Below are 15734 nucleotides of genomic sequence, written 5' to 3'. Positions count from 1 at the left end.
TCCGCAGCCGCTAAAGTCGCAGAAACCCCCAAAGAGCAGCAAACAACAGCAGCTAAAACCTCAACATGCTGTGAACACGGCAGAGGGGATGAGGTTTAAAATGAAAACATGATAACGTGAACATAGACGGAGGGTGGAGATTTAAAGCTGCAGGACGGCCTCCACATTCTGCATCACACATCAGACGACCTCAGCAGCGAGCTGCACCACCTCATCTGGCTCCGCAGGTAAGCAGACCACCCTCTGAGTGCAGAGCCGACACCGTCCTCACCAGTGTGCTCATAGCAGAGCCAGGTAGGAGGTCACAACAAGGAAAGATCAGCATGAAGACAAACAAAAACAAAAAACAGATCAGCCTCGACAAATGAATCCACTACAATCTGCAAAGCTTCACTTGTTCATCTGTTCTTGTTGTCGAAAAATCCTTGACACTGCAGAATGAAGAGCCGAACAGCCATTAAATCAGGAGGCACTCAGGTCTGAGAAAACTGCCTCAGTTTGTCCTTTTTGTCATAATTATTGAAGTTACAAAGCCCCGGCCAGCACAGATCGCCGTCTACTCTAATAAATGAACCCCAACCTGAGACTTTCTTTTTACTGCGATGATCAAACGGATTTTATGAACTGATGGAGCGACACACTGTCATATCTGTGATCTTAATTTTGTCACGCACGCAGATCCATCAAGTGGTTCTTATTTCATTTTAGTGATACCGTGTAAAACACAAAAACAAAACTACAAGCAGTGATGACAGTTAAGAAAAACAGACCGTTAGAGATGTTTGTCAGTCAGCAAATATTAAACTTTTCTGTTTTCTCTGCCATCTGGATCGTCTGCTACTTGTTCCAGTTAATCAGACCTGTTCTCATTACTGTGATATTTATAAGATGAAATATGAATTGTCTCTCTTTCTTTTTCTCTGCACTTTCCTCCTCTCACATTTCAGTCTAAGTTAAAGATGCATTATTTATGTTAGGGTTATTGTTTTTTGTTGTGGTTTCCTGTAATCATCTTAACTGATGGAGGAAATCTAAACGCTGAAGTCAGATCTATTCTGGTCATCACAGCATTATTGTGAGGAAGTTGTGTTTCCTCTGACACACGGCGGACAAAGTGGAAACACCTGTGCACGCCGGAGTCCGGCTTCTGTGTTAGTATGACTGTGACACTTACATACAGTGGAGCTTGCTGTGGATGGAGTTTCATGTCCCTGGATGCTGTGAAGAGAAGAGCAGAGAAAATACAGCTTAGTTGGAAATGTACTGTATTCTGCAAATGAATCAGATAAAGTCTTACAGCGATATTAATATTTTTTTTGATAAGGCTGCTGTTAGCAGTCACCCATTCAGCAGCAGCATTAGCTCTCATTTGAAGCCATGACTCTGACGTCCAAACAGATCTAAGTGTAATATTCACTCTGCTCAGGCCTGGAGGGAAGCACTCGGCTTTGAAGCTTCTGCTCAAATTCATCACTGTCTTCTTTGACTAGTCACCAGCTAATGTTTGACGCTGGGCAGGGAGATACTGCAGGCTGGTCATATCAGAGGTTTATCACCGTTTTCTCTGCGGCTTCATCGGCACAGGTGACACTTCTCGCATTACAAAGTAATTTGAGCCGCTGTTCAAACACTCCTGTCCTGCCTGAGAGCAGAGAGCAGATTCATCAGTGATCACTGATCTAATTTAAAAAATAATCAACAACATTAACCTTAAATGCACCACACTGGCGCAAACCACAATACAAAATACATAAATAACAAAAAAAGAGATATATCGATGTTCTGTTTTGAATGAGAAGATCGATTTAAATAATTCAAACTACGTTTTGTTGGATAGTTGCCGCACAGTTCCCCCAGTCATCTAGCTAGCTAGCTTAGCATAAATACTTAAATAATGCTTAAAGGAGAAAACAAGCAGTGTTTGCACTAAGCTAAGCTCAGATAATATCATTTTTCTTCTCGTCCTCTCAGCCAGAATAAGCAACTATTCATTTAAAGCTAAAATGTGTTATTTTCAGCTCATAATGTCGACTCGGCTGGATATTATTTCCATTTGCGCACATCTTCATGCTTTATGTTGCACGGACAGTTCAGACCTTATTAGGTTAGTTTAAACTTGATCGAGCTGTTTCTTTCTGTTGTACTAAAATAAAACCTGAAAGCAAAATTCTCTTGAAAGTAACAAGGTACCATTTTCCAAAACAATGCAGTGCTGTCAGAAGGAGGCATTAAGCCCTGACCCTGACAGCTCAACACTCAGTGGGAGGCTGATAGTTCACACAAACATACACACACACTAATTCTCCAACCAAAACTGCCAAACTGCCACTTCTCAATCTCTGCTTGTTTACATAAAAATGCCAGAGAGCATCTTTAATTCTGCATGATACAGAAAACAAATGAATAAATCTGCTAAAACACTCTACGTTGCCTCTTCTCTTTCTCGGGTTTTTACCGGGAAGATCAGTTAGCAGGATTTAGCGGCTCATGTTCACGTTTTGAGTCCCCACTCCCAGTCAGTCTGGGCCTCAGGCCTCAAAGCTGTTTTCTGGGCACAAGGTCAGAGGCAGCAAGTGTGTAATTACATCCAAGTAAACGTATTACAGCCGTGGACTTGAGGACAAATGGATTGGAAACCTTTTTGTTGAACTTTCTTGAGGAGATATCGGCGCGCTTGCATTCATCAATGAGACGAGGGGAATGGTGGACTTTTGAGAGGCTGTATTCTCCACAGCTATTTGGAGAGACAATTTTCTTTTGTTTGCTGTTCCCTGGCACTAAAACAAGTCTTTGCTGTTGGCCTCAGTGGTCAGCAGTGCATTAATCACATGCACCCCACAGCGGGGGAGGGAGAGACAAAAGGCTGGGACCTAATGGGTTCAGCAGAGTACACCAAAGAGTCAATGTTGGGCTCAACAGAGCGCTGAAGTGCGACAAGGCCAATTCACTTTTTGAACCGCCATCCAAACATTTTTCCACTTTTCTGCTAAATAAATAGGCTGCGGCTAGAATTAGGCGGATCAGGTAAGGGGATAATCAGTGGCTCTAATAATACTCTGAAGTCTAATCCTCTTGCCTTAAGTGCACCGGGCCGGCGACCAGCTTCCTCGCCACATGCACAGCTTCGACTGATGAGACTCACAACATGTCCCCAACTGTCTCACTGCCTCTTTTATGTGGCCATATTGTGGACATTTGTCCAGTGCTCGTGCTCTGAGACTAACATGCAGGTTGGGTCCTCCAGTCGACATCCCTGTTGCCTGTCAGACCTTTGACGTTTCACTTAAACGACATCTAGATGACCCAATGAGGACGTTTGACAGGAAGTGGCCATATTCACAAGCTTTGCTGCCGAGGACAGAGTTGATAATTATTCATCCGCCGCGTGTCTTTTATCAGCGTCACCCTGATTTACATCATCGACACACCAGCGCTCCGTCTGCAGCTCCAGTTTGTCAGCTGCTGTTCAGGATGCTAATTTTGCACCAGCAACCAAAAATACCTGGAAGCTTTATATCTGAAAATGATCTTCCTTTAAGGACATTTGCATTTACAGCTGGAGGCGCCTTCATGCTGTTTAACTAAATATATACGAGTGAGTTGTATCGCTGGAGGGATGTAGCTGTTCAGGCAGGACATGAAACAGGGATAGACCACGAGGTACCATCGTTGTTGAAGTTTACTGGACAAATAACTACAACATTATTTACACAATCCTGGATTAATAAACCAAAAAGCGATAAAATATAACATTTATTCAACTCATAAACATTCATCAGATATTTAGAGCTAATAATAACTTCCATGATTAGTCTCCAAAGCAATCTAACAACAACACAGCCCAACAATCAGCTCATGCACCAACTATGGTGGATGTTGCTGTAATGTTTTGAGTCTTTTTTTTCTGACTGACTGCACATTTATTACGTTCCTCATGAGTCACTGGTTTATTTTGGTTCATATTTGGCTGTTGCCACCTGCCTACAGATGTGTGCAAGCGGCGTAATGAGAGAGGAGGAGTTAACCCTGACAGTAGATCAAACTGAGCTCAAAGAACAAACCACAAGCTGTGAAGGAGCCGCAGAGATGAGCGTTAATTATCAGTGTTTGTGACCACAGCTGACTCTTTTGCTTCATTCCTCTTCAGTGTCCAACATAACCCTGAATGCAGGTTTCATATCTGGCAGCAGACTCCAGTCTATCTGACCCCACACTACACTGGGTGTGACAGTTCAGCAGACACTTCCTTTTGGCGAGGAGCAGTAGAGGGGGCAGAGGGGGGAATTCTGAAATAGCTACATCTGTTGGTCATTTATATCTACAGTTCCTGATATAGAAAGTGGTGCAAAAGGGGAGACAATGAATACATTGATTCCTGTATCACAAAAGGCTGCAGTATTTTCTCAGAAGTAAATAAGTTTCAGGCAATTTACTGCAACAAGATATTTTAGTGCTGTGGAAAATACTTGTGCTTGTAGGTCAAGTTTCAGTGTGGATGTCATACAATAGTAAAACCTTTTTCAACTGGCTGCTCTCGTGAGAAGAAACATAATTCAAAATGGAAGTATAATTTAGAGCGAACTAAACAGATGGCAATATTACAACTGACTTTTAATGAAATGAGCACAGTGACGTTTTAATTAACTTCCATCAATCCGTCCATCCGTCTCTTTTGTCCTCACAGAGTCGGAGAGCGAGAGAGCTGGCGCCAATCCCAGCTGACAATGGGAAAAAGGGGCGGGGTCAACTCCTGACAGGTCGGCGGTCTATCACCAGGTCGACATATAGAGACAAACAACCGTCCACACACACACGTACACACACGTACACACACACACACGTACACACACACACGCACACACACACACACACTCTTATCCATGCAATTCCTCAGCATTATCTACCTCATTTGAAAAAAGACCTTGTATCCAAACCAAACTGTTTCCTTGTCTGGCAACAGAAGCACCTTGAGAAATCACATCTTCTAAGCTCAACCTGCACTGACCCGATACCTGCTTATAGAGATTGCACAACCCATTAACTCCACCTAAAACACAGGGTGCAGCCAGCCTGCAGCCCGGCTCCTTAGAGTCTTCATTATGGCACAAATTGCCTTTGAACTGCTGCTAAAACAGAATTTTCTCCCTCTGCTGCAGGAGGGCCACAAAGAAGCACGACATCCGCCACGTTCAAGTGCACAGCCGTCACAAATGGGCCAATAAATCAAGAGACAAAAGCACCTCAATGCTGGGATAGGAGTGGTAATGCACCGCGTCAGGGAAGTGAATGGGCCTGTTATGGCTTCCGCAGGTCCCCTGGCTATCAAAATAAGCCATAATAGCCATGTGACTGCAGCGTGAGTGGGAGGGTGAATAGGATTAGCTTCACAACTCATTAATCGGACTGTCTCCAACACCCTTCCCGATGATCAGCTGAGGCTGAGGCTTCCCCAACACGGCCACATAACCGCCATCTATGACTGCAGTTTATTAACTGATATCAAACTGTGTCGGTGGCAGCTCTGTCTGTAATTGTGCTGCTTTGACAAACGCTCTCTTGGGGCTTTGCTCCTGGTGCAACTAACCAGCCTGCCATCACACATGATTCAGTGCCTCCCTGTAGACAGAGTCCCATCTCTAAGGTGAATGCCTGATACAAGTAAAGACATCATCAGCCGGAACAGTTTCACCCTTTTTGACAGACCCAACGTGGGCACGGTCATGCACTTCTTTGCTCTATATTTAAAACTATTTTGAAAAGGAAATAATTTTTTCGAGGACATCAGAATCACTTTATTAACCCCCTGAGGGAAATTCTGCTGTTTGGTAACTTATCTTGTAATAGTTAAGGAGTTGTGAACAGCAGGTTGGAACACGGTACGATGGTAATATGTGAAGTGTGAACACAAGCTGCTATCGGCCTGATCACTTTCAAACCGACTGAACAGCAGACAGTAGGCAGATCAGAGATGACCCGGTCCCGTGACTGCATCAACGTAATCTTTTCTTTCAGCACGACTCCCTCTGACACTTCCTGTAGGAATCTGACTCCTCCCGTCCAAAGGCCAAAACAAGTACTAAAACAAACGCACGCATTAGCTGAAGGTCAAAGTTCAAGCAGTTGCTGGGAAAAGGTGTCAGGATATAAAGACATAGTGTTGTGTCAAGCGTGATCTAAAGGCTCTTACTCAACTCCACCCAAGAACTACGAACCACTACGTGACATTCCCCGAGGAGCAAAGCTGTTCTATCCACTTACGGGGTCATTGTCTCGTCTGAGTTTGGTGAGCTGCCTGCTCATCTAAACAACAAACTGACATGTGTGTTCAGTGCATCGCATGCTATTTGTTGAGTGAGAGGAAAAAAAGAATTTTAATAGTCTCAAGACAAATGTATTTTTTTTAACCCACTGTACTTTACACAGATTTTCAGATGGATGAAAGAAAACGATCAAATAGCGTTTTTACCACAACAAATTCTGGAATATAATCTTCACATCTCGTGCAGCCTTCCCCTGTCAAACGACAGCAAATAGCAAAAAGTAGCTGCTGAAATGTTTTATTTGCAAACAGGTGAAATAAAATAGGCCACTTCATATGGACAAAGTGTTCACGACTGGAAATGAGCATGAGTGTTTTATCACCTCGAAGTTCTTTACTGCCGCTTTTCTAGGTCAAAAAGCTCCCATCGGCCATTAATTAACTTGAAGAATGTCAATGGAGACTCACGTTCCGGGGACAACAGTTACCTCGGGCTGCTTCGTGGTGAAGCGTTTTGACTTGAGTGCACAGAGAGCTGCAGCCAAGGACACGGAGACATCTGTAAACAGGGACAGAGGCCCAATATAGATCTGAGGTGTCATCCAGTACCGGGACTCCATGACTGCAACGGAGGCTTAAGTCTCAGGGAGCAGGGCCGGGCTGGTACTGGATCTCTGGAGGCTCGTTCCCTTTGATGGAAACAAGACAAGAACAAGACCTGGAAGCTGGAGGCCCGTATTCTCTCTTTTTTCTAACCTTTAGAAACATGTAACAAACATCACCGCCACACGGGGAACTCTGCAGCTTTTCTGACTGTTTGTTAAAGAAGCATCCAAAATGCACTTAAAGAACTATTGCTTTACATTTAAGACCTCATGGCACGATAAGGAGCTTTGGATAAAAACCTCCATCACCACATGTCAGAAAAGAGTGCCAGGCCTGGTTTAACTGGTTTAAATCCTGCTGAGGGGTTTATATGTAATGTCCAATCTCCATGCTCACTCCTCTTAACTTCCTTTTATTCTGTTATTATCCACCTGTCTTTTCATATCTTACACTTTTATTAGATTTTAAATTGCTGGAGCTGGAGCTGTAGGTTGAATAAAATTTTCCATTTTAAAACTGCTGTAGAAATGAAGACAGGATGAAATGAGACAGTTAAAGAGCAAATGTCTCCATGTTTAATTAAAAAAAAAAATTCATAAAATCCTACCCATAATGCCAGTCTCCGTAAAGTCTTGATGACCATACAGCTCAAACTCGTGTCAGGCTCCCTGGTGCAGAGCTCCCACACGAAAACCAAACATTGGTAATCAAAGTCTTCAAATGTGGGACACTGAGGCTCTGTGCAGTTCACAGAGGCTTGATCTTTAACTCAGATATTTATTTAAGGTCTCTAATGTTTTCTACCCCCGGTCACCCACCAGTTACTGAACATGACGTACGCTGCCTTGACTCTGCCACAGCACAAAAAGTGCGTCTGCTTTGTGTTGAACACTCGTTTAATTCTTTTTACGGTTCACTATCAGCTCGGCTCTTCGGGGGCACAGCTAAATTAGTCAGGGCTACGTCACATTCTTAACTACACCGCCACAGTAACTTGGACACACCATGTTGACTACCATTTAGATAGTCACGGCTGTTTGATTTAATCAAACCAAGGTATTGTCTCTACGGACAGATATGAGGTTTTCGTGGTGACGCGACCTCAGCCGTCCACACAAAAGCCGCCTCTGTGCAGAGACTGCACACAAACGCTGGCTGACAACATGAGGCCGAGGGATGAAAGGTCTCCTTAGTGTTTGGTGACAGTTATTACCCTCTCCACTGAAACCAAATACCTGTGGGCCCAGATAGCATTATCTTATTGTGAGGCACGCCGGGGGCCGGCCTGTAATCAGGGCCCGAGCCTTGATCACTGCTCCTCCCCGGGTTTGATGCCACCCCCTCCCCCAGTGTTTCCACTGCCATGAGGCCATGAGGCGCTATGTGGTCACTCTACAGGAACGGCCCGGCATCTTTTCGTCTCTCACATGTGAAAAAGTAAAATACTGAATATATCTATCACAAAGATTGGAAACTTTCGATTAAAACTAAATTCTTCACTCTGACTTCTGTATTGATTAAGCAACACGTGTCGATGTCGGGTCATTTTGAATTCCTTCAGAGGAAGCTAAGCTCGTAGTTTCCATTCTTCATGCGTAGAGTTACCCGGTTTGCAGTGGACATTTCCTTTCAGCTGGAGTGTTGCTGCTGCACCTCCAGCGTGGCGACCTCTTCAGAGAGACAGCGGAGGCCAGAGTTGATGTAAAACTCAATATGGCCCAGAAACCTACAGCAGGATAAATACGATGCACGTTTGACATATTACTTTATCAGCAGAATAATTTGAGTTATTTGAATGAGGCTGCACTTTGCAACTTCCATCGGACGGGATCCTGATGGCTGAGCACTAGATTGTGGATTTCACCTTGTTTAGAGTACAAACTCAAAATGATCAATGCGGCGTGCTACTGTCGACGTCCAGATCATTTGTCCCTGTTGTGCAATAACAAACTGACATAAAAAATACAAAATAGGGGCAAAGAAAACACACAAAAACAGCGAGACTGCAGCATTTTGGAAGAGGAAAGTGGCAGTTAATCTCTTTAACCTGAGCGATGCTAACTTTGGACCTGGTCAGATTGATATGACCTGTTAGATTACATCATTTCACCTCACAAACCAACTCGAACACCAGCTCAGGAAGCGACACAGACACAGAAGAGCAATAAAAAGGTCCTCCGTTTGAGGCTCAAGTCAACTGCAAACTCAAAATTCACTCACAAAATTGCACACATTTGCGTTTACTCTGTGATACAATGGAGACCTCTCCGGGGTCCTTCCATCGAGTTACACTATAACCAGATGTCACGTTATAGTCAATCCATTCTATTTCTTCAGAAAGCCCTCTAAAATGAAAGTGATGCTCAAACCTCTGCAGTGGTTTGAGGAAGTGAGTCACGTGAATCGTTCACTTCCCTCATTAATTCCCCGTTTAAGCAACAACACCTCAGCCACAAGGACAGTCAGCAGATGAATGAATAGATGCGGTGAAACTCACTCCCGATCTAAATATATACCAGGAGTCCATCTATGGTGCTGGCATAAACAGCAAACATATTGAATAGTAGATCCAGGCGCTGCTGAGTTGCATTATGGGAAATGCAGGCCCCTGCTCCGGTGACTACAGCTCGTTCTTCCCCTCAGGAGTCAAACTTCATGTCCGTGGATTACAAACTTTTACATATCTGTCCACCACAATATACCATGAATGAGGTTTCATCGTCCTTTGCCAATATGACAATATAGAAATATTGTTCCTGTATCTGTTCTACATACCAGTAAAATATGCCATTTCCCATAAACAGAGCCCAATTACTAGCTACTTGTACAACAGACTCACCAGTCAAACACGTCGTTATTGAAATCATTGAGTATTATCAGCGAGGCAGACGCTGCTAAGCGAAGAAGTTGCACCACAGCGAGACTTTGCCCCGAGGAAAAAGTTCAAAACAAAAACAAGGAAGATAAAAAATTCCACTTCAGTGTGTAACTTCATAAATAACAATGCTCTCCCTTTGCTGAGATCACCACCTACAACTCCATCGCCTCAGACTGCAGGCCCTCTGTAACAGATAATGCTTCGAAAACAAACCACACATGAAGGCATTAATGGAAAAACCTTACCCACAGTCTATTTGATGACAATGGCTGCAAGCAGACTCCTTCAAGTGCACATTAAATTCATTTTAAGCCCATCAGAGAGAGCAGGTGTGTTTATACTAGGCAGGTATCCTCAGCAGCGGGCATGCAGGTTCTCACCACACTGATTACACGGAGCTAAATATGGCTTTGTGCTAACACAGACAGTAGGCAGATCAAAGCCCTGATGTCAGAGGGGAGAGGCGGAGCCTGCGGGCTGCAGGTCAGGTGTCTGCTGCGACTGCAACTATCCCGCCTCTGCTCTCTGACCACGTTCCCCCCCCAGAAGTGTTGTAGACGGGACAACCGAAACGTTCACGCCACCACTATCTCCTCGGGGCTGACAGCGGAGTCAAACTCGACCTCTGGATGGTAGGAAAGCTCGGGGATATCGGTAACGATCGACATGTTTTTATGTTTTATTCACACATTCACACATGAAGCGTAAACACGTGCCAGTGTGAGTTAAAGTTTTATTTAAATAAAAGCACTAAATGATTGGGAGTCAGGCCAATTCCTCCATTTACAGGAAATTCATTTTCAACCATTTCATTAAATGAGATGAATGTGTGATGTACTTTATTGGTGTTGTTCCTCAAGGTGCAGCTAACGTGAACTGATTTATGTACAGTTTTTATATGCAGGAGTAAATGTGCAGTAAAGGTTTTTACTTCTTCCATTTTTAAAAAGCTTAAAAAGTCAACTGTAGTGGGTTTTGTCTGCAGAACTCCACCGCACCCAAGTCACATTTTGCCGGGGCTTTTGTCTCATTTCTCTGTCTCTGTGTTTGGTTTTGTCGTCAACTCTCAATTGTTTTTAAGTAAATGTGCGTAAAATTCCCAGAATATCATTTCAACTGTGTGCTTCTCCTGGCAGCAGCATTGACGACTCCTGGTGTCTTGTGAGTCTACAAAGTGGAAGTAAGTATTGTCAAGCCACGTGCCGTGATTTTTTTATTATTTCAAAATTTTGCTGTCATATGTCAAATAGCATCCAGTTGTTGTTTTGGTGGAAACGCAGCGCTGGCACGTTACAGCACATCTTTGTGTAACCACAGGCACATTAACAACAAAGTCTGTTTGATCATTTCCAGGAGAAAAGAACACCACTCCGGTACACGGAGTTTGGACAAGCTGCTGAGATGGCTGCTGTTTTTGGAACAGGGAGTGCGGCTGCCGTTTGGCATGCTGTGTGGATTCCAGCAATTCCTATCTTAACAAAAACTAAGTCGAGGCTTTATTGTAAATATCAGAAAGCTTTTCGTACGGTGGAAACAGAGTGCAGACGTTCTCTCCTGTCACTCCCGATCTAATGGTGAAAAATGGAACCCTGGATGGATGTTTATTGGTTTGAGGAGTGTTTGTTGGCAACCTCACAACACAAAAGCGGCTCAGCCTTTGGTTGGACTCACCGCCTCTGGCTCGTACCATCACGGGGTGGGGGGGTGGGGGGGTGGGGGGGCTGATTACTAACGGGGGTGTTTATTTGCATATATAGCATAATGATATCCTTCCTAACAACATGATGGCCCATAGCAGCATTTGGTAAATCATTTTATTCCTTCCCTGCCAGAGAAGATTGATACTGCTGCCACAACTGCCAGTTAAATATATGTAAATTTGTGGCAAAAACACCAAGCCGTTAGTTTAGCTTACTTTAGCTTAAAGACTGCAAACTGAGAAATGCCATTTTACTGGGAGGGATGTGTCAGACGATTGTTTGGTTCTGGGCAGCAATTTCCCAGAATCACCAGCTCCCAGCCAAGAAAAGGATTGAACAAAACAGCCAATGCTTGTTTTTACACTTTGGTATTTTAAGTGTACAGATTACACAAACACAATTTCTGTCTTTCTGCTTAGATAAGCTGACAGGCGTCTACAGGGAACCTACAATTTACAAAAATGCACTTAAAACTGTAATTTCAAACCTCAAACCCACAAAAATAATCTATCTGTGAGACCCAAAAGAGGTCCTGGAAAATTAATTGAATATTAATCTCAAGGCAGTTTCTTTGGATTCTCACAGTTAACTGAAGAAAATCGAGTGCGATATTTACAGTTAAAATGTGTGATCCACTTATGGAAAGGTGTGACCAAAACTAGCAGCGAGCCGCTGAGATGTTTTGGCTTCACTCGTGGGAGGAGATGTAACAACAGAGAGCAGAAGGGCAAAACGACACTCACATATCTGCGGCAAAAACGGATCAACCCAAACCCAAACCCCGGTGGGCCGCGAATACGTACAACATGGCTGACTGTAATTATTAATATTTTACTTACAGGAGGCTCACTGGAGATTAGGAGCAGTTTTATTTTGAGAGGGAAAGGAGCGCACCGTGCAGCAGAACACTAATGTTCTGACTGATTTGGGATGACTTTGTTCAGAACTGAGCAGCCCTACCAGGAGTCACAGAGCTACAGGAAGGAGTTCAACAGTGTACTGAACGTAATCGTCAGCGGATGATGGCGCCGGCTCTGATTTACAGGTCGATCCCGACAGATGACAGAGACCACAATCCCTCCTGGTTCAGGACTCACTGCAGCCAGTTTCTGCACCGACAACAAGAGCAGCAGTGCTTATGAGGCCGGTGGCACCACGTTAGACGAGCGACGCCAACTGTCATCCACCATCTGACAGGAAATAAGGCAGCAAGGTGCCATGAGAAGGTGAAGGGAACCTGCATTTCCAGCTGAGGGAATACTAAAAAGAGAGTTGAAATATCGCTCCAAAGATCCAGCAGCAAGAGTACCACCACTGGCATGATTAGAAGCAGCTCTGAGGCCAAAGGCCGTTTTCAACTGAGCTCAGTTTGTTAAGGTTTCACAATCCAAATATAAAAATTCCCCTCCGCTGGGGACCAGATGAGGTCTCCAACAACATGGGAAAGCAGGGGGGCAGCCATGTTGGCGAGGCCAAGCAAGTGTAAATGAATTAAAAAGCTTCTGTTGTTCCTCTCACATGTGAGAACACTGTTCAACAGGCAGGTGAAGTCAATTTAAAAAAATTAAATAAGATAAACCAACTTGTATAACCAGATTTCCCAAACAAGACCAAACCAAAATAAGGGCCGCTGGGAACTGATAGCTCCCAGCAGAGGGATTATAATGCTCTTATTGGGACTTTGTCAGTGTTTCTATTAAAGACTCATCACATTTATAGCACATCAGCACATTTAGCCTGAATTATATCCGTCTGAGTCACAGCTGAAAAACAAAACTGCACTTCTACTTTTGGAGCCAAGGCAAAGAGTTCAGCATTAAGCAGAACGTTTAAAGCTTGGGTTCCTGTTTTTGTTTTTTAAAGTCATTTTGCCTTCATGTGTCTAAGTTCTTTATTCAAGAAGCTGGACTTTTCCTCTGTCTCCTGGACTCAGAGGGATCCGGTTCCCTCAGCGGGCCGTCGGGCTGTGAAGGAGGATGTCATGGCCACCGAGCAACAAGTTAAAGCAGCAGCCATTAAACACAGCAGCAGGGACCGGAGGACCAGGAGAACCTCCGGGAGAACCTCCAGGAGAACCTCCAGGAGAACCTCCGGGAGAACTTCTTACCTTCACACATGAAGCTCAGCGTGAAAAACAAGAAGGCGCAGCGCTCCGACGCATAATAATAATAATAATGATGATAATAATACAAATAAAAGTTCTTCCTCTGCTTATAATCCCGGTAATAATGATTATAATCCTCCTGCTGGGGCCGAAGCTGGGCCCAGAATCCGGATCGGAGTGTTTTGGGCGGTGGTTGCAGAGTCCCCGGTCCTGGTCTGGGTCTGGATCCGGACTGCGCGCAGTTTCTTCCAGTTGTTAGTGTTTCCCAGGACAACTCTGTGGGAGGAGTCTGCGGGGCGGGGGGGTCATTACAGGAGCCATCTGCCCCATCTGCCCCATCTGCCCCGGGCTTTACGTTTCACCCCGCAGGAAGTGAACTCAGCACAACTTACTTTTATTTCAGTTGTGTTGTTTTATATATATCATTGTGTCTTTTCCTGATGAACAAAGTCGGAAGTTTCTCTACAGCACATGACGCAAAAGTTCTTCTGTCTTCCTGTTTGTGCTTTTCAGAATAAAACGTCGTCGTCCCCTCCTTCTAAGGTGTTTTCAGTCTTTGTGTTTTATTTCGTCTTCATCACGGGTCAAAGTCTGTGTCTTTGTTTTCCTTCAGCTGCTGCCAACGCTTGGCTGTTGTTTTGTGTTGTGTTGTGCTGTTTGTTTGTGTGTTGATGATGACTGAGACTCCATCTCACACAGTCTGGGTGGAAAACTGGAGCTCGAGTGAAGCGAAACGCTTTTATTCTGAAAGTGACACTGGAATCTCGGACTATCTAACCACCAACTTCCGGATACTAAGATTTTTTTATTTCTTTATTTATTTTTTTGTATTAAAAGGGAACAGATGTGGAAATAGTGTTCTTGCACAACATGTTCAGTTGTAGCCGTGAGCTGAATTCAGTGTAAAATGTGAACCTTCATCACCTTTAATGTTCAGGCAGTTTCCTACAGCCCCCCCACCACGCACCAACCTCCTAACCCCCCCACTGTAACTCAGCTGCAGCTGTCTGACAGAGCAGCCATTAATCACACCGTGTCATTTCTCCAGAGATTAAAATGCATTAACCTGTAAAGACGTTGGCTGACTGTTGAAGGAATATCAGGCCTCGGTCGGTGGTGAGTATGATAAAGGTCACTGACACGGACAGCCGTGTTACAGAGTTGTATGAATCTGCAGGATTGGGGGGTGGGGGAGGGCTCATGTGGTGGTTTGTATTTCTAGCCAAGTCAGAGCTGGAAACTGTAACCAACTGTCATTAAAGTATGAATTACAGATAATTGGATTGCCCAGTGGTGCAAACATTAGGTAGGTGTTGGTGATGTGCTTTCATGGTGGTGGTGGTTGGGGGGGGGGGGTGTCACTGCTCTCTCACTGTGGCTGCACAGACTTCACCTTTAGGCCACACTTCTGTGGGTTGAACTGCCCTCTGCTGGTCCAAACGGCCTTCTGCAGCCTTTTCTAAATGCTGGACCACAAGCACAGTCTGAGGTTTATTTTATTTATTTATTGTTGGAAAAGCCGAGCCGAGCGCGACGCTGTTTTACTTTAAGTATCTGTACTTGAGGGAAATGGATTCCTTGCATTCAGAAATGATTCTTCCCCCCACCCCCCTCTCCGTGAAGTCCTGTTTAGCATTCAAATACCTCTATTCCGCAGCTGCCAACTGTGTGAAATGTGTTCTGCTAGATCTTGTTTGACTGTTGTATGCACATGTATAAAAGAATCAGTGTTGGAATAACCTTTCCTTTCATCTGGTTTCTTTACATAAGGGTATCTGTGAGAGCAAAGCAGGACAATGCTGAAAAGGCACATTCATCCCCGGCTTTAGTTTGACCGAATTAAGGTTTATAGCTTCCATTCCGTTCCCTCGGAAATCAATTAAATTCATCAGAGCTCGTGTCGAAAAATATCACATTTCGAAAAAATGCAGGAAAGGAGTTTTGTATGAAACCAATATGCATCTGAGAGCATGTTACCTTTAAAGACTCGAAGTGCTGTATTTGGATCATCTATTGGGCCAATTTGAGTCCAGATTGATGGGTTGTCGCTGTAAGCAGGCCGACCCATCAGATCCCATTCAGAATCTCAGCATGTCTGTTGGCACTCCACTCTCAGCGTGTCTTATCTGTTGTTATGGATCATAACTGTGACAAAAGCATTACCGATGAATCACACCACTGTTTGCT

At 44.2% G+C, this 15734-nt stretch overlaps 1 protein-coding gene across 4 annotated transcripts in view; it reads right to left on the bottom strand.

The window, feature by feature from the left end:
• The window catches only part of akap13 (A-kinase anchoring protein 13), an 82479-nt gene extending 68620 nt beyond the window's left edge, over positions 1–13859 (bottom strand). For 3 of the 4 annotated variants that reach the window (XM_029497452.1, XM_029497453.1, XM_029497455.1), the window contains exons 1-2: positions 13551–13858; positions 1175–1218 (exon numbers count right to left, since the gene is read on the bottom strand). In XM_029497452.1, the coding sequence (XP_029353312.1) occupies positions 1175–1218; positions 13551–13560 (54 nt within the window). In that variant the 5' untranslated portion in view covers positions 13561–13858. Of the gene's footprint in view, positions 1–1174; positions 1219–13550 lie in introns of all 4 variants that reach the window. The other variant, XM_029497454.1, reaches the window with a different exon arrangement.
• Between the last annotated feature and the right edge of the window lie 1875 nt (positions 13860–15734).

The sequence above is a fragment of the Echeneis naucrates genome, chromosome 3, assembly GCF_900963305.1.
Source record: "Echeneis naucrates chromosome 3, fEcheNa1.1, whole genome shotgun sequence".
Classification (NCBI taxonomy): domain Eukaryota; kingdom Metazoa; phylum Chordata; class Actinopteri; order Carangiformes; family Echeneidae; genus Echeneis; species Echeneis naucrates.
Note: the sequence above shows the minus strand (reverse complement) of the source record. Positions and strands in the feature narration are given on the sequence as shown.